The sequence below is a fragment of the Rhinoderma darwinii genome, chromosome 5 (assembly GCF_050947455.1).
Source record: "Rhinoderma darwinii isolate aRhiDar2 chromosome 5, aRhiDar2.hap1, whole genome shotgun sequence".
Taxonomy (NCBI): Eukaryota; Metazoa; Chordata; class Amphibia; order Anura; family Rhinodermatidae; genus Rhinoderma; species Rhinoderma darwinii.
In genome coordinates, this window is record NC_134691.1 from 296,911,585 (window position 1) to 296,936,635 (window position 25,051).

A 25,051-nucleotide genomic window follows, 5' to 3' on the forward strand; every position below is an offset into this window, starting at 1 on the left:
TGCACAGTAGAAGTTATGGATCCAGCATCATTAACCATCTCTTCTAGTGAAGGAAAATATTTAAAGACTGCCTCTTTTCATTCTTTCACGTCAAACATGTAACTTTTCTTTTGAAGGCATTCAATCTTTCACAAGCCTTCAAACGCTTATATCATTCATACAAGTGAAAATGTCAGCTAAGTAAGCCAGCAGTTGGGTGAATTTCTGTGATTCCAATGCCCCAACCAGATCACGCTCCTCCAGAACGACTGATTTCTTCCTGCAGTTCAAAGAATCTGGTTAATTCTGGTCCTCGTCACAACCAAGGAGAAGCAAAACTGAATGCTCACTTCCCAGAGCCTCACAAAATTATTTGAAGATGCGATGGTTCAAAGCACGCCAGTTGATGATCTACATACAAGCATCAAGGACTTTCTTCAAATTTAAGGCAATGTTTTTGATGCCAAAGCATGCCGAAGGAGTAAACAATAGGTAAATTGCAAGTCTGGAATCTCCTTTATCAGCCATGCAGAAAAAACTGATTTATTTCCACGCGTTGCAGGTGCCCCATCATTGCTCACAGAACCAATGACATTAATATCTTAATCTTGTTTGGCAAAGAAGTCTTTTGCCAGTTGCATCACATATTTTGCAGTTGTGTTTCTTTTCAGATCTTTACAAAACAGGTAATCTGCCTTTATATCACCTTCATTGACATACCTCGCTAATGTGAATATTTACTAAAACTGGAGACTTCAGTTCACTCATCCAACTGGTTAGAGATTTTAAGAGGACTATCTTTGACATCTGAGAGGACTTGGTGAAAAACATCTTCAATCAAATCACTGAATCGGTTGTGAAGGACATTATTTGATAGGGGCACCTGTTCAAATTTTTTTCTTTTTAGCCCAGAATAATTGTTGCCATTTCCAGTGCACCTGGCTTTCTGCTATTTTCCGCAGTTGTATGGGGCTTCTTGGATTTGGCCGCTTTATATGCCACTTAATTCTACCATCACTTCTCAATTCATACTAACTGCTGAGTGATGACACGTCACTCAACACTCAAGGACGCAAGCCACTCTGTCACACCCCTGAAATTTCATCTCGTATCTCCAGCAAGTGTGGGCACCTCAGGTTGGTTGGGAGTCCCTGTGTTAGAGGGTCAGGTTTCCAGAGGTGGGATAGGATAAGAGCATCCACCAAATTTTTGCCCAAAGCCACCACCCTTAATCTAGCCCTGAAAAAGATGGACATTTCCCTGGCCATGATTCAGAAAAAGAAATAGCAATTTTCACTTTTAGTGTACTAATTCGAGATTGCATGTCTGTATAATAAAGAGATAAGTTCTGTTTTATATACTTTTACTGTGTTATCCATTTTCTGCAGACATTGTGTTCTCTTCTTGATTGTCTGCTGACCCCAGAGAACGTTCCCCCTGACTCATCAAGAGACCTGTATGAGTTATATTTTGTCTTTGCCTCTATCTGGGCTTTCGGCGGGGCTTTACACAAAGACCAGGTTTGTTGTGACACTTTGATTGATTGATTTATTTATTTGTATGCATTTTAAATGATAGAAAATTGCTTTGTCATATATTTAACAGTGCATTGAAAGGCTTAGCATATTAACAAGGTTGTGAGGGTGAAATATTCATGCACATGACATAATACACTAAAAGATCTTTATTTCTTCCTGTCACCCTGTAATTTTCTTCTATTATCATTCTTTTTTCCTACTCTCACATAATTGCTTAGTCCTTTTGTGTATTTTCTTTCTTGATATTTCCATATTTGTTCTTCTTAAGCTTCTTTATGGTTTTCAAAGTTGAAATGTGGGAACTATGTGTGTGCAGCCGTACTGTTCCAATAATAAATCTGTGTCTGCTTTATTAAAATTTTAGAGTATTAACATTAGTTAACAACTGCAAACTCCTTAATCCATAAACTGGATTGAGCAGAAGACCTGCAAGTGACCACATCGCAAAAAGTATATTTATTTTTGCTTCTCTTAGAAATACATTGGATAAATGCTTAGTTTTGTAGCACTCGCTGAAATGCAAGATGTTCTATTCCTGATGGGATCATTTAAATGAGCATCAATATCCTTCTCCCTTCCTAAAATAATAGGGAAAAGTTGTGGTATGCTGTTTTATTCTTTAATATATTGATTTACAGTCTTTTAGTTAATGTTTTATGTCATTATGTTAAATTTCCAACATTCTGATTTATTGAAAACAAGAAGTACCAAATATTTTCAATGGACCCTCAACTAACATAATTCATTTTTATGGCATTTCTTTAACATAATTATAAGCATCAGTTATGAGTAAACATAGCATTATAGGAGCAAACAGAAAATTAGAAACTAGTGAGCGGTGTGGTCTCAGTATGGACTCTCTCTTTCCTCTTTTAAATGCCGGGAAGATGGTGTTGGCAATTATATACTGTTGAAAGCGGACTGATGGACCAATGTGGATGTTTAGAAATGATTGTGCTTCTGCATATTCTATAAATCATTTTATTTGTTTTATATATTTTGATTGTGCCGTTTTGATTCAGCTAATAGATTACAGAGCTGAATTCAGTCAGTGGTGGTTCAAAGAAATGAAAGCAGTGAAATTTCCAGGCCAAGGATCAGTTTTTGATTATTATTTGGATAACAAAGCCAAGAAATTCATACCTTGGAGTGAAAAAGTCCCCAAATTTGATATGGAACCCGAGACCCCTCTACAGGTACATTGTATCGTCATTGAGGAATACCTTTTTTTATTTCAAACTCTGTTCCATTACTAATAATTGAAAATGCTGTATAAGAAAAAAAAACACACTGTAGTTATGTAAAAGGCATTATTCAGTCATAACCTGAACCGTTCAGTCATAACCTGGACTATCTATTTTATTGTACATTCTGGTTTTGCATTGTGAATTTTTTTATAAAATCTTTTTGGAACTTTTGAGGCTTTGTTCACACTGGCGTCATGGTTTATGTGCTTAACAGAGCCATTACTGCTTTGACTGATTCATTTGAAACAGACCCTGACTGATCTTATTGACTTATAGTGGGGCTGTCACGTTTCCTAGAGGCAAGAATAGTACTGCTGAGTATGTTATTCTTGCTGTAAAAAAGCAACTGAAACCCAACGAAACAAAGACTAGTACCAATGTGAACAGGGCTTAACCAAAAGAAGATGAATAGAGGGTAGTGTTACAGCCATTTTCTGTGTGCATAAAACTGTTATGTGCAGTCTTATTGTATTACATTCAGACCTGGTTAAAAATGTAATCCCAATGCCTGCATTTTCTACAAGCATATCGGCAAATTGCATATTTTAGTTAAAAATGACAATATTACAGAAGCTTTACTTTTTTTGTTTGACTCATTGTAGGCAGTTTTCGTCCATACTTCTGAAACCACATGCCTTGGATACTTTACAGATCTGCTTATAAAAAAGACTAAGCCAGTCATGCTGGTCGGCAGCGCAGGAGTGGGCAAGACTGTGTTTTTGAATGACAGACTAGCATTCTTATCTGATCAGTACATGATATCTAAGGTTCCATTCAACTATTATACTACGTCATCTGCCCTACAAAGTAAGATTAATATATTATGGTGATCGCTTTTAAAAACATTTCCCTCTTTTTGGACAATATAATATCTTTCACTTGTACCAAAGAGATTTGTTTTTAAATAGTTTACAGACATTTAAAAGTTATTTTCGGATTAAAGTTTTTAAAGTGTATGTCTACCTCTTAATACCAGGTCATTAATTCATTTACCTTTTTATAGCGGTTGAAGCCCTGTTTTTCTGAACCAAATACCCTCCATAGTCATAGGGTAAAGGGGCGTACAGTTTTATTGTTGAGTTCAATGTATAGACCGTGTGCAGGAAGCTCCGAAGCTCCTAGTGGTGACTGCAGGCATCCACAGTTTAATCATTTAAATATATACGTCTGTGGTGGGGATTTGAAGCTCTGAATCAGAAAAATGGAGCTCCAACCCCTATAAAGATATATTAGGAACTTAATCAGCACAACATTTTGGAACTGTTGCGACAAGAGAAAAAAAAAACAAATGATGTTCGAGGTAGAACAATTACATTTGATTCACTTTACATTTGTAATTTATTGGTATTTTTTTTATTTCCTTAACTGGACATGTCCAAGCTACCTACAGTATTTGAAGTCCTTCTTGTGATTTTAGCATTTGAGTCCTCTTTCTCTTGTAACCTAGGTTATCACAAGAAGTAAAATAATGACCAATATTCTTATCCCCTTACCATCTCACAAGCCTCATTGGATTTCAACGATCGTTAATAAAAAATGTCTTACTTTTACAAACTTTAACCTTCATTTCCTAATCTGAAATTATTTACGCTATTTATTATTGAGAGTATGTTTAATCATATTGATCAAAAAAAGTGTACATGTACTTTCAGAAAACTTTTGACATGTCATCGTATCATGTCAGAAATTTTGATCAACGGGGATTCGGGTGCTGAGACCCCCTGATCGCTAAAACAAAGTGGCAGTCGCACTCAGATGAGTGCTGAGCCGCCTTGTTTCTGATCAGCTTTGCTGGGTTTTCCTCGAGCGATGTACAGACTCATAGACTTTCTATTGAGCCCGTACACCGCACGTTCGGCTTTCTGAGGAAAGTTGAGTAGAGCCGATTAGAAATGAAGCTGCTCAGCGCTCACCTGGTTTTTGCCGCTTCGTTTTAGCAAGCGGGTGGGGTCTCAGTGCTCAGACCCCCACTATGACATGTCAAAAGTTTTATGAAAGTATAGTTAAATTTGAACTTCAAAATTAGTTGACCCTGAACAAATGTGTCTAATTATTGTGCGGTAATTGCAAGGAGACTTTTTTTCCTCCAATGTGCATGGGTCACATCTAACAATCTCTCTATTTTACAGGGATTCTCGAGAAGTCTTTAGAAAAGAAAGCAGGGCGTAACTATGGTCCTATTGGAAACAAGAAGTTGGTGTATTTTATTGATGACTTGAACATGCCAGAGGTTGACAAGTATGGAACTGTCCAGCCTCATGCCCTGATCAGACAGCACCTTGATTATGGCCACTGGTAAAATGCTCGTGTTTGTAAAGTTTACAGGTTTAGCAAATAAAGGTTATTCATTGTATAATGAAGAGTTATAAAATTTTCCAATATACTTTCTGTATCCTCAAGGATTTCAAGATCTCTGCTTTCAGTCATTCAAAATTAAATTTCATTGTTTACACCCGTGGATGAAAATCTGCCTTGGTCATGTGATGGACACATAGGTGCACTGATTACAATTACAGTGCAGCTAGATTCCCCGTACACTTAGCGGTAGTATGTTGTGCAGTTTTGCGGCAAATTGTTGCATTTTTTCTGTGAATTTTTATGTGCTTGGTTAAAAACAGATGAAACACCTTTTTTTTTTGTGTTCCACTGGTAAAAACTGTGCACCCTAAAAAGAAAACAATTTAAAAAACATGTGCGGTTTTGCTGCATGGATTCTACTTGCGTAGCACACTACCGCTAGGTGTATGGGCATTCTTATTGGGTAATCATCACTTGACCAGAACAGATTTTTATCTCCTGGAAGAAAACAATGAAGGTTTCTATTGACAGAGATCTTGAAAATGCTAAGAAATGTATACAGAAAGTTTGATAAAATTGTATAACTTCTCGTTATACTTAGAATAACCTTTGACCTTTGTGGCTGACACCGCTTTAATTCAATATTTATTTTCAGTGTAAATAAAGAAGATACTAATATTTAAGGTTATAGTGTCTTTCTTATTTGCTTATGCAGGTATGAACGGCAAAAAATGACCCTCAAAGAAGTTCACAATTGCCAATATGTTTCTTGTATGAATCCAACTGCAGGAAGCTTCACTATTAATCAACGTCTGCAGGTAATGTTTATCATGTATGATCAAGTCAGGCTTTACACATGATATTTCTTAAGTCTCATCTGGATGATCTATTATAACATTACAAGCGTAGTATCAACTGTGAATTGCCTTAGTATTTAGCTTTGTAATCTAAAACCTTAAAGAGGGCCAGTCACCTCTTCTGACATGTCTGTTTCAGTAAATACTTGTATTCTTCATAACATAACAATTTTAGAGCTTGTTTTCTTAAAATTCAGGATTGTGCCATTCCTCTGTTATTCCTCCTGAAAATGTATGAATAAATTAACAACTGGGTGTCACTATTCCCCTTGTCAGTGGAGTATGTCCCTACACAGTCTGATACTGTCCAATCAGTGGTGACATTGTCAGACTATGTAGGGACACATCCTATTGACATGGGGAATGGTAATGCTCAGTTGTCCGTTTATTGTAGAGTTCAAAGACAACACTTTTAGTACATATTTGCATTGCTAATAAAAAAAAAAACAGACTTGTCCGAAGAGCGGTCCTTTTTATAATTAAATGAGTGTTTTCTTTCCACAAATAATAGAGAAGTTTAGCTATTTACAGTATCTACGAATAGCAAAGACGCTACTCTTTTTTTAATCCAATCGCAGATTTATCTACTAAAAATGCATACGTAGTGCTGAATTTTCAAGTTTTGATTGGTGGGGGTCCGAGCACTGAGACCCCCACCAATCGCAAAAGAGGAAGCGGCAGATCTGCTTGTGTGAGCGCCCAGCCACTTAGTTTCTGTTCGACTTTTTCACTATGACATGTCAGAAGTTTGTCAAACGTTTAGTTACCCTTTAAAGTAAAATGGATTTCATGTATCTTTTGGATCTTCTCCACATTTTTAAATTGTAAAAATAATTTGTATAAGAGATGCAAAACAAATAATGGTTAATACAAATTTTTATCATTTCAATGGTAGATAATAAAAAAAAAAAAGTAATATGAATTTCATTTATCTCTCTTTTTAGAGACATTTTACTGTTTTCGCTGTTAGTTTCCCTTCAAACGATGCACTAGAAGCCATCTTTGCCAAGATCCTTAGTTTCCACTTTCAGCAATACTCGTTCCATCCGTCAATTCTGCGAAATGGACCAACTGTGATTCAGGCTGCAATGTGGCTTAGCCAGAAAATGGTGCAGAACTTCCTTCCAACTGCTATCAAATTTCATTATATTTTTAACCTAAGAGATATCTCCAATATTTTTCAGGTATGCAAAGTCCTACGTCTTTTCTATGACGAGACAGTTGTAAACTTTTTTTTTTTACTTGTTGCTTACCAGACGTTTTGAAGCTTGGAAAATGCTGCTACCTTACGTGTGTGTAGGAAAATGTTGCCTCCCACACCTTTCTTGAAATCCGTTAGGCCAAGTTTACATTACGACGAAAAAAAAATGCCATCGTAGTAGAATGGAATTGAATGGCTTCCTGCAAAATACTGTAATAGGAATTTTAAAATTGACTAAGCTTCCCATTCCGGCATTTTCCCTTTAGCCGCAATGGGTTATGGGATGCATTATTGGTGTAGAAATTAGAAATCAGCAACACTTCTACATCCACATGTATTGCCACCCTCCTAAATAAGACGATTTTAGTTATTTCGTTTGGATTTCCGTCTAAACTGTGAACATATTCTGTTCTGTTTTAGGGAATTTTGTTTGCTACTTCAGATTGTTTAAAGCAACCAAATGATTTGGTTTTGCTTTGGCTTCATGAGTCATCTCGAGTGTATGGAGACAAGTTGGTAGAAGCCAAAGACTCAGAATTCTTTAAGAAAATTCTTCATGACACAGCGAGAAAGTACTTTGAAGTAAGGCTCAGCATGCTCCAACATAAAGATACTATTACTTGTTATTCTGAGGAAATTTTCTCTGCACATTTTCTACTTGATAACCATGTGTCATAATTATCTTGAAACTGTGCCTGTAAAACAACAACTATAAGGCGTCATGCACACGACCGTAAGGGTTTTTACTGTCCGCAAATACGGATCCTATGGCTATGGATACACATCCGTAGTCGTCCGCAATCGCAGAAGAGCCTTTAGACTTCTAAGGGCAAATCCGTGCCGCAATTGCAGACAGGAATAGGACATGTTCTATATTATGGGGCTCATTTCTACGGCCCGGGCACACATCCGTAAATATATGGAAAGGTGCCTGTGTCCTATAGAATGAATGGCTCCGCAATTTCATCTGTAATTACCTGATCCGTAATTACGGATGAAAATGTGGCGTGTGCACGGGGCCTAAATCTATACTATCTATATTATACTATCTATACTCTTGGGAAAAATACAAATATCTGCAATGAACATTAAAGATATACTCCCACTGAGTTCTTACCCACTTGTAGAGGTTCTCTGGGATTTTCGAAATTCCGTATTACTAACATAATAGAGCTCTCTTCACAATATGCACTCCTTTGAAATTTGGTCTTCAGCGCAGATTTTGGTGATCTTGATGGGGACAACATTGTTTGTGTAAAATATGCATTCTAATTTAAATATTATTCTATTTTGGAATTTTTTTGTAAAAGCCCGCAGAACCTCTTATTAACATATGGCTACACAGTGCACGATTATGAGGAATTTTGTTATTCCCATCGGGCCCCTTCTTTTGAGTTGCTATTAAGAGGGTGATTCTGTGATCATTGAAAATATTACCCTTTTATTCATACTAGGGCATAGAAGACCAGGTCTTGTTAAAGCAGCCACTTATATTTTGCCATTTTGCAAATGGTATTGGAGCTCCTGCTTATTTGCCAGTTCAAGGATGGGATGCCCTGAGGAAAACACTTGTTGAAGCCCTTGACAGCTACAATGAACTCAATGCAGCCATGAATCTCGTCTTGTTTGAAGATGCAATTCAACATGTGTAAGTAACCAAAACTATCAAGTCAGGTGAAAAAAAACCTTCTTAGGCTTTGTTCACATCTGCGCCAGGGTTCCGTTCAGGCGTTCCATCTGAGCTTTCCGTCAGAACAGAAACCGGACTGAAACAAACGGAAACCGTAGGTTTCCTTTGCATCACCATTGATTTCAATGGTGACGGATCTGGTGCACGTGGTTTCCATTTGTCTCAGTTGTGCAACGGTTCTGTCGTTTTTACGAAATGAATACCGTTGTCTACTACACTATTCATTCCATCAAAACGACGGAACCCTTGCACAACTGAGACAAACGGAAACCATTTGCACCGGATCCGTCACCGTTGAAATCAATGGTGATGCAAACAGAAACTTATGGTTTCCATTTGTTTGTCAGGGCTCCGTTCTGACGGAAAGCTACTATGGAACGCTAGAACGTGACCCTGAAGCAGATGTGAACGAAGCCTAAGGGTAACCTATTTTAAGGGAACTTGCACCTTTGTGTACATTTTTCTATCTTCTTGCATATCCGGTCAATCTTTAGAGTCCATGTACATGGGTTCTCTATTGAAGTCAATGGAGAAGTCGACAGTCTGTGTTCCCTCTAAGCTGTCCACTCAGGAAAGGAGTTAAAACAACATTCTGTCCTCAGGATTTGGAATTTTTAGATCTATCCTTTCCTGGGCGCACAGCTTAGAGGGAAGAGGGCCAACAGAATGGCTTGGAGAGTACCATGACTTTCATTCTAGTGGTTAGTGTGGGATCCAATACAATTAATATAGCTAGAACCTGGCTATCTACTCTTCATATGAAAAACACTTGTTATTAAATCAGAAAAAAATGACGAAAATCAGTCGAACATTAAAAGGGTGAAATCCACAGAAAAGTTCTGTGACATATAGGGCATTTTTTAGATTTGAAAATTTGCAGCATGACATAAAATCTGCTACGTGTCAATAGCATTGTACTGTTATTTTGTTGTGGGCACCGGCGCAGAATCCTCACCAAGAAGCCAGAACATATTTGCTACCTGTTAAAATTTCATATATCATTTATTGTAATTGGTAAAGCTTCATGTATTCTGGGTTTTTACACGGCTTAATGCAGCATAAATTATTTATCCTTTATGCTGTTTTTTGTTTCAGATGTCGTATAAGCCGTATTTTGGAAACTCCTCGTGGTTATGCTTTACTGATTGGAGTTGGTGGCAGTGGTAAACAAAGTCTGTCTAAATTGGCAGCATACATCAGCTCTCTCGAAGTGTTTCAGATCACTTTGAAAAACGGATATGGTATCCAAGACCTGAAAGTAAGAAACGTAGTTAACAGAACTATTAGTCAGGGAAAGACTACTATACCTATATGCTGTCCGATTAAGATGCAACAACTTCTTGGATGTACATCCAGCCAATATTAAGATATAATATATTGACAATACTTGTAAAATATTCCCTCAATGGACCCAACAAATCTACAAAGGTGCAATGATCTTTTCCTTATTCACTTAAATATTTTAAAAACCTAACATTACTAAATTAGCATAAATCACTCAAGTTTAGCCAGTTCATTTTGTGCTGGAGCACACACAGTACAATATGTAATTCAGATCCCCCTCTGTTGGGGTCTGGGGTAGGAAGTGGCTGCTGGTAAATGTTCATGGTTTACCACTGTTGATACCATTTTAGCTAATAAAGGATTACCCTGGCTTTAGAACACTCATGTAAACTTAATCAAAAAAAGTGTGCATTTAAAAAAAAAAAAAAGGAAATTACACAACCCACCATCTTATGTGGTAACTCCAAGCTTTATGTCAAAATTTGGTGATTGATATCAACAGTGATTCTTTTATTTGGAAGTCTGTGGCTTCATTGCATTGCCTGTATGTGTCATGCTGAGAATTTCAGTTTTACAACAGACTTGTCTTATCCCATTAAAAACTCGCAACACGTAGCTTCTCATATGTGTCCCCGGATTGGTGGGATTGACAAAGACTTGAAAACAGAAACTGTTTGTTTATATGCTGATGATACTCTGCTATACTTGGCAGATGCAGATGTTTCCCTATCCATGGTACTCAAATTGATTACAGAATTTGGGTCATATTCTGGCCTTTGTATAAACTAGGTTAAATCCTATGTTCTTCTCCTTGATTCTACTGTTGCTAGCTATTTGGCCCATCTCCAACCCTTAAAGTTTTCCCTGAAATCTCATATCTTGGTGTGAGGGTCATGAGAAGTGTGCTGGACTACATTTCCCTGAATGTTCTGCCCCTAATTACTATGACCCATGGGTAGACACAAGCATGGTCTAAATTGTTATTTTCTCCACCAGCTAGGGTGAGCTTGGTGAAGATGGTTCACCATCTAAGATATTGCACATGATATTGTAATCTTCTACCCATAAACCTATTTATTTCTTCCAAAAACGTCAGGGGATCGTTGCGTCCTTTATTTGGGCTAATAAACAACCACATCTAGTGACGCATCATTTATGTAAGATCTGGGAATCGGGTGGGTCGCCTTACCGGATTTTAAATTATACTACTGGGCTGCACAGTTATTTCACTGTCCATGAAGTTTTTATCTGGAAAAGGGTAGAAACTTAGAGTTGCTTATTTACCCCTACTCTAAACTATATATTTGTCCTCCTTTGCCATTAAAAACCATCCCACTCTTAGACAATCGCTACCAATATGGTCTGTGGTTAGAGCACATTGGTACTCATTAGGATATGGTGCGTTTATGCCCTTGAGGCATAAGCGAGCTCTCGCTAAACTTCTGTTGTCTCTCGTGCTGCTAGATGGAAAGCTAAAAGAGTATTATTCATGGGAGATGTGTTTTGTAGAGGGTGTGATCTAATCTTTCCAGCATCTTAAAGACAAGTTTGTTCTTACTCATGACTTTTTCACTTACCCTACATTCTTGACATGCTCTTCTGACTTCGTTCCTGGGTGACTTGCTTGCTGAGTAAACCTTTCCCATGTTTGGTAACCACCACTGGTCAGGCAATTTCTATTCTATATAGTTACTTATTGTCCTTCCATCATAAGAGTATCCTTTCTCACTGACAAATCTCATTGGGAGATAGATGTGGGAAGTTTCACAGAGGAAGAGTGGTCCTTGGCCCTAGCCTCTCTGAAACAGGTGTATCCTAATCAAAGTGAGATGATGTCCCAGCTTTATATATTCTAAAGATCTTACGTGACTACTAATAGGCTTAGTACATTTCAAATCTGAATTCCTGAATATATGCCCCAAGTGTCGAGGGACCTTCCTTCTTCCATTTATTTTGGTCCTGCCCTATCCTTGAGAGCTACTTCGAACAAATAAACAAATTTCTTCAAAATCACGTGGGAGTCGCAGTAGATGACCCTAAAGTTAGTCTACTATTGATTGATCTGGAATCAGTCCCCTCCCTGGCTGATCGTACAAAGCTAGGAAACCAGGGCCGGACTGGCCATATGACAGTTCTGGCAAATGCCAGATGGGTCAGTGAACAGTCGGCCGCTCACACGATCCTTTTCGGACAGTGTTGAGCAAGGCACCAACCTAGCAATAGCTGCTACCCCTGGTGCCCAAAACTACCTCTGCATTGCTGTGTATGCAATAATGGGAAGGAGCACAGCAGAAATAATTTATAGCGCTGGTTGGGCGAACCACAGCTAATCATCACTCGACTTGTTTTCTGCACCGCCTTGCTGCTGATCAGCGCGCCCTTATACATCTCCGGTGCCACAGAGAAAAAAGAGAAACCGTCTCTTCCCTGCCTGCATCTAGAAATCAAGCCTAGTGCTGGTTGGTCATGCATCAGCCAATCCATGATAGACTTGCTTTTTCTACTGCCCCCTGAGCACAGCTGCAGTATGGCTGCCAAGGAGAAAGAGACTCCAGCCCCTGCCAGGCATGTTACCGCAGCACCAGCAAACACTGGTTGCAGCATATGGCCTGCGGTGCGCCTGTGTGCTTAAAAATGCCAGGGCTCATTTTAAGTCCCAGTCCGGCTGTGTAGGAATCCATAGCCAAGTTTTGGATTGCCCCTTTGTGAAATGAAGGATTGCATACATCCAATTAATCTTACTTTACCACTGAAAAAATGGATCTTTAAGCATAGAAAAAAATAAGTTACATTTCATAAAATCTGGTCTAGGATATTAATTCCCCTCCAACCCTTTCGTCCAAGTACCCCACATTTGAGAATCTTAGGTCCTTATATCATCTTCTTTAGTCTGTCTGTGTCATTTACTTTGCTACCCGGGTGACCCTTACTTGTATGCCTTAAGTTTGTGACGGAAAACCAGTCTTTGCTTAAAACATACTGTAAGTACCTTATTTGACTGCTTATTATTTTTACCGGTATGCTGTAAATGCAGTGAATGGAATATCTCTAGCTTTTTGTGAGATGGGATGCAGAATTGTCCAGAAATGTTTGTATCATGTCCTGCTTGTGGATTTGTTTTTTTCTTTGTCTCTATACATGTGACGAGATTTGTCTTGCTGTTATGACGTGTGTTCCTACCACTGTTGTATACCTGTCCTCCGCTACAAGAGGAAATATCAAACATGTTCTGTTACCTTGTCTTTTATTCAATTTGTTTCTGTTACCTTGTTTTTTATTCAATTTATTTCTGTTACCTTGTTTTTTATTCAATTTATTTCTGATTTAAAAGAACTAGCAACACGTAGTTGGCCATGTATTTTTGTGTGCTCTAAATTCAGAAAGTCATTCTTCATTCATAAATGGGTGAACCTGCTCTGGTACTTTTCTTTTAATGTCGGAATGACAGCTTTTTTTTTTTTTTTTTAGAGTACATGAGTCACATTGATGATGAATGCAGCCATAGAGCAGGTGGACATTCTAACAATACCCTTAAAATCATAGGAGCTTTTGTTTTTATACTTGCATCAACATCCACAAAATATAAATCATTGCCTTCTTTCTTTTACAGGTGGATCTTGCCAAATTGTACATCAGGGCTGGAGCCAAGAACATGCCCACTGTGTTTTTGCTGACAGATGCCCATGTTCCAGATGAACGATTTCTTGTTCTGATTAATGACTTGTTGGCATCAGGTAACTACATCAACACGTTTCTTGAAAGATTTTTCCCATTGATAAATTGTCTTTGGTTACAATGAACTTTCAGGAAAGGAGACACCACTAAAACATTTCTCATAAGGAGCCTAACCTTGTAATTATTATACTTACAGCAAGTAAAAGAAATGTGTTCAAAACATATTCTCCAGTAAATTCAAGCGCCAATTTGGAGCCAATGCAACAATTATAGTAGATAACTGCACTACACCATCAATTCTTTAAAAGGTAACTAAACGTTCGACAAACTTCTGACATGTCATATTGACATGTCAGAAGTTTTGATTGGTGGAGGTCCGAGCAGTGAGACCCCCACCAATTGCTAAAACGAAGCGGCAGAAGTGGTTGTGTGAGCGCTCAGCCGCTTCGTTTCGGTTCGTCTTTTTCCCGGAAATCAATGTATCGGAGTACGGGCTCAATAGAAAGTCTTTGATCCCGTACTCCAATATATCGGCTTTCCAGAAAAAGCCGAACAGAAACAAAGCGGCTGAGGGCTCACACGAGCGCTTCTGCTGCTTCGTTTTAGCGATTGGTCAGGGTCTCAGTGCTCGGACCCCCACCATTCAAAACTTCTGACATGTCAATATGACATGTCAGAAGTTTGTCGAACCTTTTGTTACCCTTTAACATAATGTCATTATTGTAGTAGTCTTTACAAACAGAATACACTGTTTACAGAAGCCCGTATACTGTCAATGGACTTCTCACTGGGGCTCTCAAGATAACAATCTGCACATTGCAACAGCCCTTGTGATAACTACATTGACCAAAATTGCTAGTAATTTAATTCCCATATATAACTGTTAAAGCATTGGTTCATCTTTAAATATAATTTTGAAATTTAATATGGATTAATAGTTATACAGCTTTGAGTAACATTGCAAATGGTAGCTTCACATAAAAGATCCACCCCAATGCGCTATTTAGACAAGTCATAGATACACTATCTGGCCAAAAGTATATAGACATCTGGTAATTACAACTATATGAGCTTGTTGGACATCCCATTCCAAAATCATTGGTGTCATTATGGGGTTGGGGCCCCCTTTTGCAGCTATCACATACTCTTGTGGCAAGGTTTTCCCACAGGATTTTGGAGTCTATCTGTAAGAATTTGTGCCCATTTAGCCAAAAGAGCATTTGTGAGGTCAGACAACGATGTTGGACGAGAAGATATGACTCGCAATTAATATTCCAGTTCATCCTAAAGGTGTTTGATGGAGTTTGAAGCGTACACTTGTCTAAAATGTCTTTGTATGTTGTAGCATTAACATTACCCTTCATTTGAAATAAGGGGCCTTGCCCAAACCCTGAAAAACCATCCCATATCATTATTCCCTCCTCCACCAAATTTTACAGTAGGTACTTTGCATTCCGGTAGGTAGCATTCTCCTGGCATCTGCCAAACCCAGATTCTTTTATCAGACTGCCAGATAGTGAAGCATGATCCATCACTACAGAGAACATGTTTCCACTGTTCCAGATTCCGGTGGCAGCGTGCTACTACTGTCCCATAACTATGATGCTAGGAGCCCGGCACCCTGCACTGTGTTCGGTCCGGGAAATGCGGCCAACATGCAGACCGTATATTACTGACCGAAAACGGTCGTGTGATTTAGGCCATAGATTATTATACTAATGTCCTTTTTTAACAAAAAAAAAAAAGATCTGTCTTGGTGTTAGGTTCTCTTTAAATGTTGTACTGGCCTGCTATGTACAGCCATAATTTCTGACATCTAGCGGATCAATGAGCTTATTGAACATATATTAACCGATTCCCATCACTGCGCTGCCTTTTCACATCATAATTCAGTGTGTCACTTTCCATTAGAATTTGAATTGCAAGCATTTCTGGGGCTCCCTCTCACCCTGCACACTCCCTGCCGCAAGTAAGGACACAGCAGAAGTGAACCTAACATATCGTCTCAGTTATCCCCTTAGTTGCCGTGGTCAATAGTTACCGCAGCATCGAAGGCATTTGACAGAAGACGTGACGCCATGACTTTCAATGGTAGCAGGGGGCCAGACAAAGGCCTCCTGGTCTGCCAGAGGTATATACCTATTAGTTTTACACTGGCAGGCAATTCGGCTAGGGTTGCGAAATGGCAGCTAACGATGGTCTATGTGATTTGTATTGTGACATGCGACCTAACGCGACTACGATGTATCCATCGCAAAATATACAAACTTGCTGGATTTTGGGTTGCAGTTTTCAAGTTGTATGCGACAGGTCTTTATAAGGTCTTGACAAAAAAATGCGAGTCAGTCACATGTGACTCGCACATAAATCACACCCTACAAAAAATTGCACATAACGTCAATTTGCAAACTTATTACATACATTTTTTTTGTTGCACGATGTTCTTCAATTTAGTATTCGGCAACTCATGCCGCTGTGTAGCCCTAGCCTAATGCTTTGGTACACTTAGTATTCCAGTAAGCAATCAATGGATCACAGCTTCTATTCCCCTAGTGGGACAAATAAAATAAAAAGTTAAATAAGGTTTAATAAATAAGCCCCCTCAAACAAAAATGTCATTAAAAAAAATGTACTTTTTTAGAAATCGTAAACAAAAAATGTAAATAGTTTTAAAAAAAAAAAAGTATCGCAACAATGGTAATGACCCATAGGGGAAAAAAAAATATTATTTAAACCGCATCTCACATGGTGTTAAACGCAACTTGTCTTGCAAATACGGCTACGTCGAAAGAGAACCTAAAAGTTATGGGTCTCAGAAAGTGGCTCCCAAAAATGACTTTTTTTTTTCCATAAAACATACTTTTATTCAGCAAAAGTAGTAAAAAAAAAAAGAAATAGAAATTTGGTATCACTTTAATCGTGCGACTCATAACATATAGTTAACATGTTCTTTATACTGCATGGTCCATGCAATTCAAAACAACCTGGCAGAATTGCTGTAATTTTCCATTACACCCAAAACAAAACGTAATCCATAAATTATATGTACCTTAAAATGTTACCAATAAAAACTACAACTCATCCTGCAAAAAAAAAAAGCCCTCATACAGCTTTTTCGCGAAAAAAATAATAGCTCTTGAAGTGTGTTGATAAAAACATGAAAAAAATAATTTTCTCCTGAAAGCTCAAAATAGGCTGGTCCTTAAGGGGTTAAAGATCGTTTACAATAAGCAGTTACCGCTACGATTCATTTGTTTCTAAATCGTCATAATGATAATTGCCCAATGTAAATGCACAAAAAAGATTACTGCTTAATAATAAAACTATCGTTTACCATTGATCCAAATTGATTGTGTAAACCTAAAAATGATTGTCGGCGGTATCAGTAAATGCAAATTAAGCTCTTAACTACATTTACAATACATATGCCGTCCTAGTGGATGGCTCATGGAATGATGCCCGCCGGGGAGAGAAATCTTCTCCGCGATGGTTGTACTGATAGAAAATTGCATTCTCTGATTTATAGATCTACTGATTATTCGTTGGTGGTTTGAAAAATTGTTTTGCAAAAACGGGCCTTTAGAAACAAACCTATGATTAGAATTTCTAATTGTTACTTAATATTCTTTAGGCACATTGTGCAGCAATTTCAGTTTAAAACATAGAAAGCCTAAAGGGGTTATCCGGATTTCTGTTTTTTTTTTTACTGCAAATGACATGAATGACATGAATTAATAAAACAAGCAGTACTCATCCTTTTCCTCGGTGATCAAGCACTGACGCTCTGAAAGCACTCCTGGTAATTGTTTACATGCAGGCAGCATGTGACTGCTGAAGCCAATCAGAGGGCTCTGTGGTCATGTGTTGATTTTTCGCATTATGCCAGAAGTACGATTCGTCGCCACTGAGCCCTCCGATTTTCAGTCATTAGTGAAAAAATGTAGGGTTAACCCCTTTAATTTATGCAGGCCAATGATAAATAGAAAAGTTTCCTTTCAGGAGAGGTCCCTGACCTGTTCAATGAGGAAGAGGTGGACACCATTGTATCTGGTATTCGAAATGAGGTGCGAGGACTAGGATTGGAGGACTCAAGAGAAAATTGCTGGAAGTTCTTCCTAGAGAGAGTTAGGCTTCAGCTTAAGGTAAGACTGGGATTTATATATATGTTGTTTTATTGTCTGATAACTAGTTTTAATAACTGTAAATGTGACTTAACAACCCTATAGTATGTACATGTTGTTGACTTAAACAATCAGAATGGGATTTATTTGTAATGTGAATTATCATTAGTTGTAGCTGCCATGTTATCTTAGTGTTCCTAAAAGCAACAAATAAAAGTTGCAAAAAGACCTGGACAATGACCAACCCTTGAGACCCACAGAAATATTAAAACAATTTTTTTTTGCCACAGAATTAAATAAAAATGAAGCACTCCACCCTATATAGTGCAGTATAGGCTATTATTAAAGAATAATGTTGAGGCGATTGTGTATGCCTTATGTATACCTGTTTTAGTTGATGTGTCACTTATGGGTTGTCTGCCATCTAGGTTCCTTCTTCCCCTCTCATATAGTTTCCCTAATACAGCCTTCATTTCCCATTATGCCTCTGGCTTTGCTGAGGGAGTGGAGTCTCAGAACACAAAGCAGAGCAAGTGCAGTGTGATATATAAGTGCAGCAAGTGATAGGTCAGTGACATGAACTTCTGTACTCAGACTGCCGAGTCTTAGTATATTCATATGTGATGCAGCTTCATACTGCTCTCCCTGCCTTTTGCTAGTGATATATTTTTCCCTGTCCGCTCTTACAAGCAGGATGCAGGGGAGATCAGTGTAATGCTGCATCTCATAGAAATACACTTGAGATTGTGCACACAGCTCTCGCACATAGTATAGAAAATTAGTGTGAGTCAGGGGAGTTATATATCTCTGCAACTAATCATTTTATATGCATGGGAGGGCATACAGAGGAACAAGGAGGCTGGAGAAGGGTAGCATGGGAGGTGTCTCAGAGCTGCCAAGAGGGATTTGAAGAGTGATGATGTAATCCTGTAGTTCACAGGAAGTGAACCACAAATGAGAGTTTGATTTTGATGGTCAGACTGAGATCACATGACACTGGTATCCATTATGAAAGGCTTCAAGATGTATAGATGCAACAGAGCTGGGGAGAAACAAATGACACTGCTAGAATTCTAGGGAGTTAGCATAATATGTGCAAACAAAAAAAATACCTGGAGTACTTCTTTAATTTAGGTCATTAATCATATTGTCACTTGATTATAGCTTGTCTTGTGTGCGGGTGGCAGTCTGACATTGTAAGCACCATCATACCTTGATTTATGAAAGCTTGTAATTTTCTCTCAAGTTGGAAAGTGTCTCTTAATCCTGTGTGCTTGATTTATCAAAATGTCTCGTGTAAAGCCTGATGAATCAGTGTCTTAGGGTAACACAGTATTAAGTGTTCAATTTGTCAGGACCTGAGGCTGCGGAGGTTGTGTGTCTACTTGTCGTTACTGTCACTTAATTGCAGAAAATATAACTAATGTACCATATGGGACCTTTTCTGGCATTAAATAATTTTAAAAGTATTAAATATTGTGGATCACAATTATTGGTGACCATTGAAAGACAAATGTATGAATTGCTATCCACAATGAAAGATACAACAAGCTATTGTCATGTGCAGAGAATTCGATATGGAAAATAAATGTCGTTTACAAAATGGCAATATTGGCTTATCTTCTCCCCATTTCAGAGCTCTACAATTGAAAAAAAATGTACTACCCTAAATTTAGGAACTCAGGCATTCATATTAAATAAATGCTGCATAATGAATTACTTATTTTAAAGCCAGTAAGATACAGATGTAGCCATTTTTATCTTGACTTTATAACACATTAAATATACAGTGGCAAGAAACTTTGACATGACCTTTTCAATTGCTTTTGTTGTGTGATATCACGCTGCAGAAAGTTATCAGAGTCTAGATAATGTTGGCTACATCTGTACTGTCGTGTATTAAAGGGAATGTGTTGCGTATTAAACCTTTTTTTTATGTAAGTTACTTATTTCTATTATTTTTTACGTTTTTTGCTGTATTTTTTTTCTTCTTCCACATGGTGGAAAGTATTAAAAATTAAATAATAATTTGACATGTGTTTCCTATGTTGGCCACCAGAGGGAGCACTTCCCAGAATTACAGCAAGGTGAGTAAGGCAAAGCAACCTGACTCACAGCTGCCGTAAATGTGGGAGGGAAGCCAGGAAAAGGTGTCTTCAAATTGCTAAGCAGTGTCCGGCTGCCATTTTGGGTGTGATTGTACAAATGGCAGCTGGCAGAAGCTATAGGACAAACCAAAAGGCTATGAGTATGTTCATACGCTTACTAAACAAAGGGAAAACCGCTCCTGATTTTCAGCCATTTTTTAATCAAACTTGTGTTTTTGGCGGCGTTTTTTACGGCCGTTTTTGGAGCTGTTTTTCTATAGAGTCCATGAAAAACAGCTTCAAAAACGTCCCAAGAAGTGATATGCACTTTTTTTTGGCGGGCGTCTTTTTACGTGCCGTTTTTGGTAAATGGCCATGTAAAAAACGCCCCGTCGGAACAGAACGCCGTATTTTCCATTGAAACCAATGGGCAGATGGTTGTAGGCGTTCTGCTTCCGAATTTTCAGCCGTCTTTTGGGACGTTTAAGGCCCGAAAACCGGCTGAAAACACTGCGTGTGAACATACCCTTAGAATGATGAAAGTGAAGTGAATGACTTTTCAGTTGACAGGCTCACATGGCGTGTACTTGACACGTTTTTTTGCGCATTTTACGTGCCAAAACCGCATTAAAAAAACGCTTGATTTTGCATGTTTGGGGGGATTTGTGTGTGTGTGGTGGTGGGGTGTGCTCGCCGCTGATTCTTCAAAACAGCTGATAAGCGGCTATGAAGGATCAGCGGCGCCCGTGCATACTCCGCTGCACAAAAATAGGACACAGCTCTGCTGCGCACAGTACACACACACACAGCACTGCTGCGCGAGCGCACACACAGCACTGCTGCGCGAGCGCACACACAGCACTGCTGCGCGAGCGCACACACACAGCTCTGCTACACACAGACACACACACACCTAGCACTGCTACATACAGACAAACACTCAGCTCTGCTGCACACACACACACACACACAGCACTGTTACATACAGACACACACACAGCTCTGCTGCACACACACACAGCACTGCTACACACACATACTCAGCACTGCTACATACAGACACAGCTCTGCTGCACACACACACACACACACACACACACACACACACACACTCAGCACTGCTACACACACTCAGCACTGCTACATACAGACACACACACACACACACACACACACACACACACACACACACACAGTTACAACAGGTGTGGGGGAGCACCAGGGGGTCTATGAGAGAGAGAGGGTCTGTGAGAGAGAGAGAGGGACAGACAGAGACACACACACCTTACCTGCACTGCAGCCGGTCTTCATAATGGCACCTGCTATCTCCCTACAAAACAGCTTCTCTGCTGTGTGGCTCTGAACTGCGGCTGCGCAGTACAGAGCCAGATGGCAGAGGCAATGGACAGGAGCCGTTCATTGTGTCCTATGCATTGTGCTGTCATATTCCATCTGTGTATGTGTTGTTAAGAGAAATATACACAGATGACATAAAACATGGCAGCCCCAGTAAAGTAGGAAAGTGTTAATAAAAAAACTTTGTGTGTGAAAAATTAAATAAAGTTAATATAATATTTTATTAAATAAAAACACATAAATTAAGAAAAAAATAATAATCCTGACACTGTCCCTTTAAAAGAGGACTAGCAGGACAACGATATAATGTTACCACTTTACAAAGCCTCATCTGGAATATGCAGTTCAGTTCTGGGCAGTGGTTCATAGAAAGCATGTCCTGGATAGGTGATAATTGTCTGATCGCTGGGGCCCCACTGCTAGGACACCCACCATCGCAAGAACGGGGTCCAGAACCCCTGTTCCTCCTCACTTCACCATATTGAGGAAGGCATGGGCACTGCCCTTCTTTCCAAATCCATGGTAATGACAAAAAAAAGCCAAGTACTGCACTCCATTCAAGCTCCTTCTCACTGCGGGGAAGGGAGTGCACTTATCCACAGGCTTGTCAATTAATGACCCATGTCAAAAATATGGTGAAGAGCTGTACCAGGTAAAATCCCCTTAAAAGACAATGGGACACTCCCTCCGTCTGGAGAGAAAACGGTTCAATCTCCATAGGCAACAAGTCTTTTATACTGTTTAAGGCTACGCTCACGCGTAGCAGGAAAAATACACCTGCAGATTTCGCTGAAAATTTGCTGCGCCATTCGTAGCGGATTTCAAACCTTTCATTGAAAGGAGTGAAGTTTGCTGTTAATATCCGTTACAGAGAAATAGACATGTGTATTAGAAAATCCGCACCTCAGGACAATTTCCATTCAAAATCTCCACAGCGTGTAGATGAGACTTGTTTAAATCACATCTACTTTGCTGCTACTGTAATCCTCTGTGGATTTTCCATCCACAAATCCGGAAGAAGAATCTGCAGCAATTTGGCTACTTGTGAATGTAGCATAACCGCTGTTAATCTGTGGAAATGGCTACCTCAAGCGGAAACAGTTGATGGCTTCAAGAAAGGCTGAGACAATTTCAATGCTTTTGTCTGATTGCCACTCGGGATCAGGAAGAAAATATTTCCTTTTCAGGGCAGATTGGCTCATTCCTTATGGGTTTATTTATCCCTACCCCTTACCTTTATTCACATCCTCTCCCATCCCCTGGTTGAACTTGATGGACTTGTCTTTTTTTCCCAACCATACTAACTATAAATATAGCAAAAATGTGTAAAATTAAAGCCAGAGTGACAGAGATGTATATCAAATATTATTTGTCAAAAGGGACCCGTCACCTCTAATGACATTTCTAATAATTGTATTTCCCACTAAATAATAATTCTGGAGCATCTTTTCATAGAACGGTAAATTGTGCATTTCCTCTGTTATTTTTTTTCAATTTTTTATTTTATTTTTTACCCCAAAACAAAAAATGGAAAAGATCAACACATATCACACATAAATACATGTTTTTCCTTGGTCACGCCTCACTGTTCTTGTTATATCATTCTTTCATGCCTTATAGGCTTGGTTAGTTATTCTATCGCTTTCCTGATAGAAACAAAAAACAACATACCACTAGGTACAGTAAAAATATTTAAAGTTGCCTATAAATTACACATAAAATTAGGTGTTCAGTGAAGTCCGTCACGGTAACAATTCATTCCTCCATTGCTGAGTAGTTGAGTGTGTCTTGTCATTGTTGCTTAAGATTCTTTCTTCTTTCAGGTCATTTTATGTTTCTCTCCAGTTGGTTCCACCCTGCGAGTTCGAGCTCGGAAGTTCCCAGCTATAGTTAACTGCACAGCTATTGACTGGTTCCATGAGTGGCCACAGGAGGCCTTGCAGTCTGTCAGCAGGAGGTTCATTCAAGATACGGAGGGTATTGAGGTAAAGAATTCTAATTCAACAGTAGAACAGTGAAGTGTGATTTCTAAAATAGCTTTCACTTATAGGAAGCATCGAATTGATAATGTTTGTTTTTAGTGATGTAAGCTGTATTGAAAACCTAAAGGGGTACTCCAGTTTTAACATGCTTTTTTTCTGGTATGCAACAATTAAATAAAGAACTGTGTTGAAATTAAAAAGGAAATACAAGCTACCCCATTGTGTTGACCCCATTGTTTACACTACGGAGCAACTTACTGTGGGTGGGACTGTAGTTCACACATTGCGACTGATCGCTCTGCTCTACAGCACATTATTTTGACGCTATTAAGTTTATACATGAAAGCGGAATGCTGCTACTTTTCTCTTCATCTATTTGGTTTATTGGACCGCATGGTCTACTTCAGAGATTATACTACTCATTTTTTCAATTGGTAGCTCTGCTGCACGGGTCCTATAGTACCACAGTATTGTGTTTAGCAATCTCTGCACACAGCCATTAGAATTTTAAGAGAATATTTTACAGATGGACTTGGTTACCAGATAACCGCATTTATTATCGAACAAAGAAGCCCCAAACTAGAACCTGAAGAAAAAATATATATGACCAATGCAACCTTCTCAGGTCAGATATTACAGTACTTCAGAACTAGTGAAGCTCCAGGAGCGAGGTAGCCAATTGCCCTCTATTGATGTCTATTAAAGACCTTTCAGGCTCCTAAAATAAGTGCTGGTTATATATAATAAAGCATCCTGCATCCATGCTAGGCCCACTATAAACTATGTGCAAAGTTATCATCGAACAATGAGAAATTAAAATTAATGACCAATAAATTGATGATAGTCTAAATATCGGAGTACTATAATTTCCAAATCCTATTGGAAAAACTAGGTTAGATGGTTTTGAGAAAGGTATTGTTATAATGTATGTTCATATTCTAATATTATGTTGTTCATCTGACCTATTTTGAGGTGATTAATCCAAATATAAGATAATTTATTGTCTGTAATGTGGGCACCTTTGCTATAGGGATTAGTAATCTATAAACCATCTGTGAGTTATGCTGTTTTCACAGCTCATTAAATGCCACTCAGGTAGCCAACATGCCATGGGTGTATAGAAATTGTCCATTTGAGCGCTGGATCTTTTCAGTTTGTGGGCATACAGTATTACTGTTGGGTTTTCCATCTCATTAAAGGGATGGAATATCTGACCCCCCACTGATAAGAAAGTGCTGGCATATCTAAGGGAGATACCATCACTTTCTGAGATAGGAATAAGCGTTTAAGAATTGACTGTAGTAAAATAATCAATAGTTTTTTAGTTACTCTAGTAGTTTATCATACGGTATATGATGTATAGCAGTATAATAATATTTTTTTATTAGTATTTGAAGTTGTATTCCCAACACATATTTACAGGATATGTGGTAAATGCCTGATGGGTGGGAAAAGAGCTGAGCGAGCAGCACTTGGCTCATTTTTTAAAACTCCCATTGATCACAATAGAGAGGGTCACGAACAAGTGCAGCCACCTCTCTATTAAATTCAATGGTGAAAGCCACCCCTGTGAATTGAGGTATGGGGTCACATGAACCCCATTCTGCCAATAGGTGAGTGTCACATTGGGTACGTGGACCCACTGGGCCATACAGACCTTGACGGTATGGCAGCTGGCCAACAGGACACAGGTCACAGTCTATAGTTCCTATAGTGTACCTGTGGTAGCTCAGACA

At 38.7% G+C, this 25,051-nt stretch overlaps 1 protein-coding gene across 1 annotated transcript in view; it reads left to right on the top strand.

The window, feature by feature from the left end:
- DNAH11 (dynein axonemal heavy chain 11) overlaps window positions 1-25,051 on the top strand; it is a 228,068-nt gene that overhangs the window by 116,938 nt on the left and 86,079 nt on the right. The window contains exons 45-56 of the mRNA XM_075827324.1: window positions 1,368-1,499; window positions 2,540-2,713; window positions 3,367-3,571; window positions 4,894-5,059; window positions 5,778-5,880; window positions 6,864-7,103; window positions 7,541-7,702; window positions 8,575-8,768; window positions 9,906-10,068; window positions 13,705-13,828; window positions 17,769-17,911; window positions 23,157-23,318. Coding sequence (XP_075683439.1) covers window positions 1,368-1,499; window positions 2,540-2,713; window positions 3,367-3,571; window positions 4,894-5,059; window positions 5,778-5,880; window positions 6,864-7,103; window positions 7,541-7,702; window positions 8,575-8,768; window positions 9,906-10,068; window positions 13,705-13,828; window positions 17,769-17,911; window positions 23,157-23,318 — 1,968 coding nt within the window. The remainder of the gene's footprint in view (window positions 1-1,367; window positions 1,500-2,539; window positions 2,714-3,366; window positions 3,572-4,893; window positions 5,060-5,777; window positions 5,881-6,863; window positions 7,104-7,540; window positions 7,703-8,574; window positions 8,769-9,905; window positions 10,069-13,704; window positions 13,829-17,768; window positions 17,912-23,156; window positions 23,319-25,051) is intronic.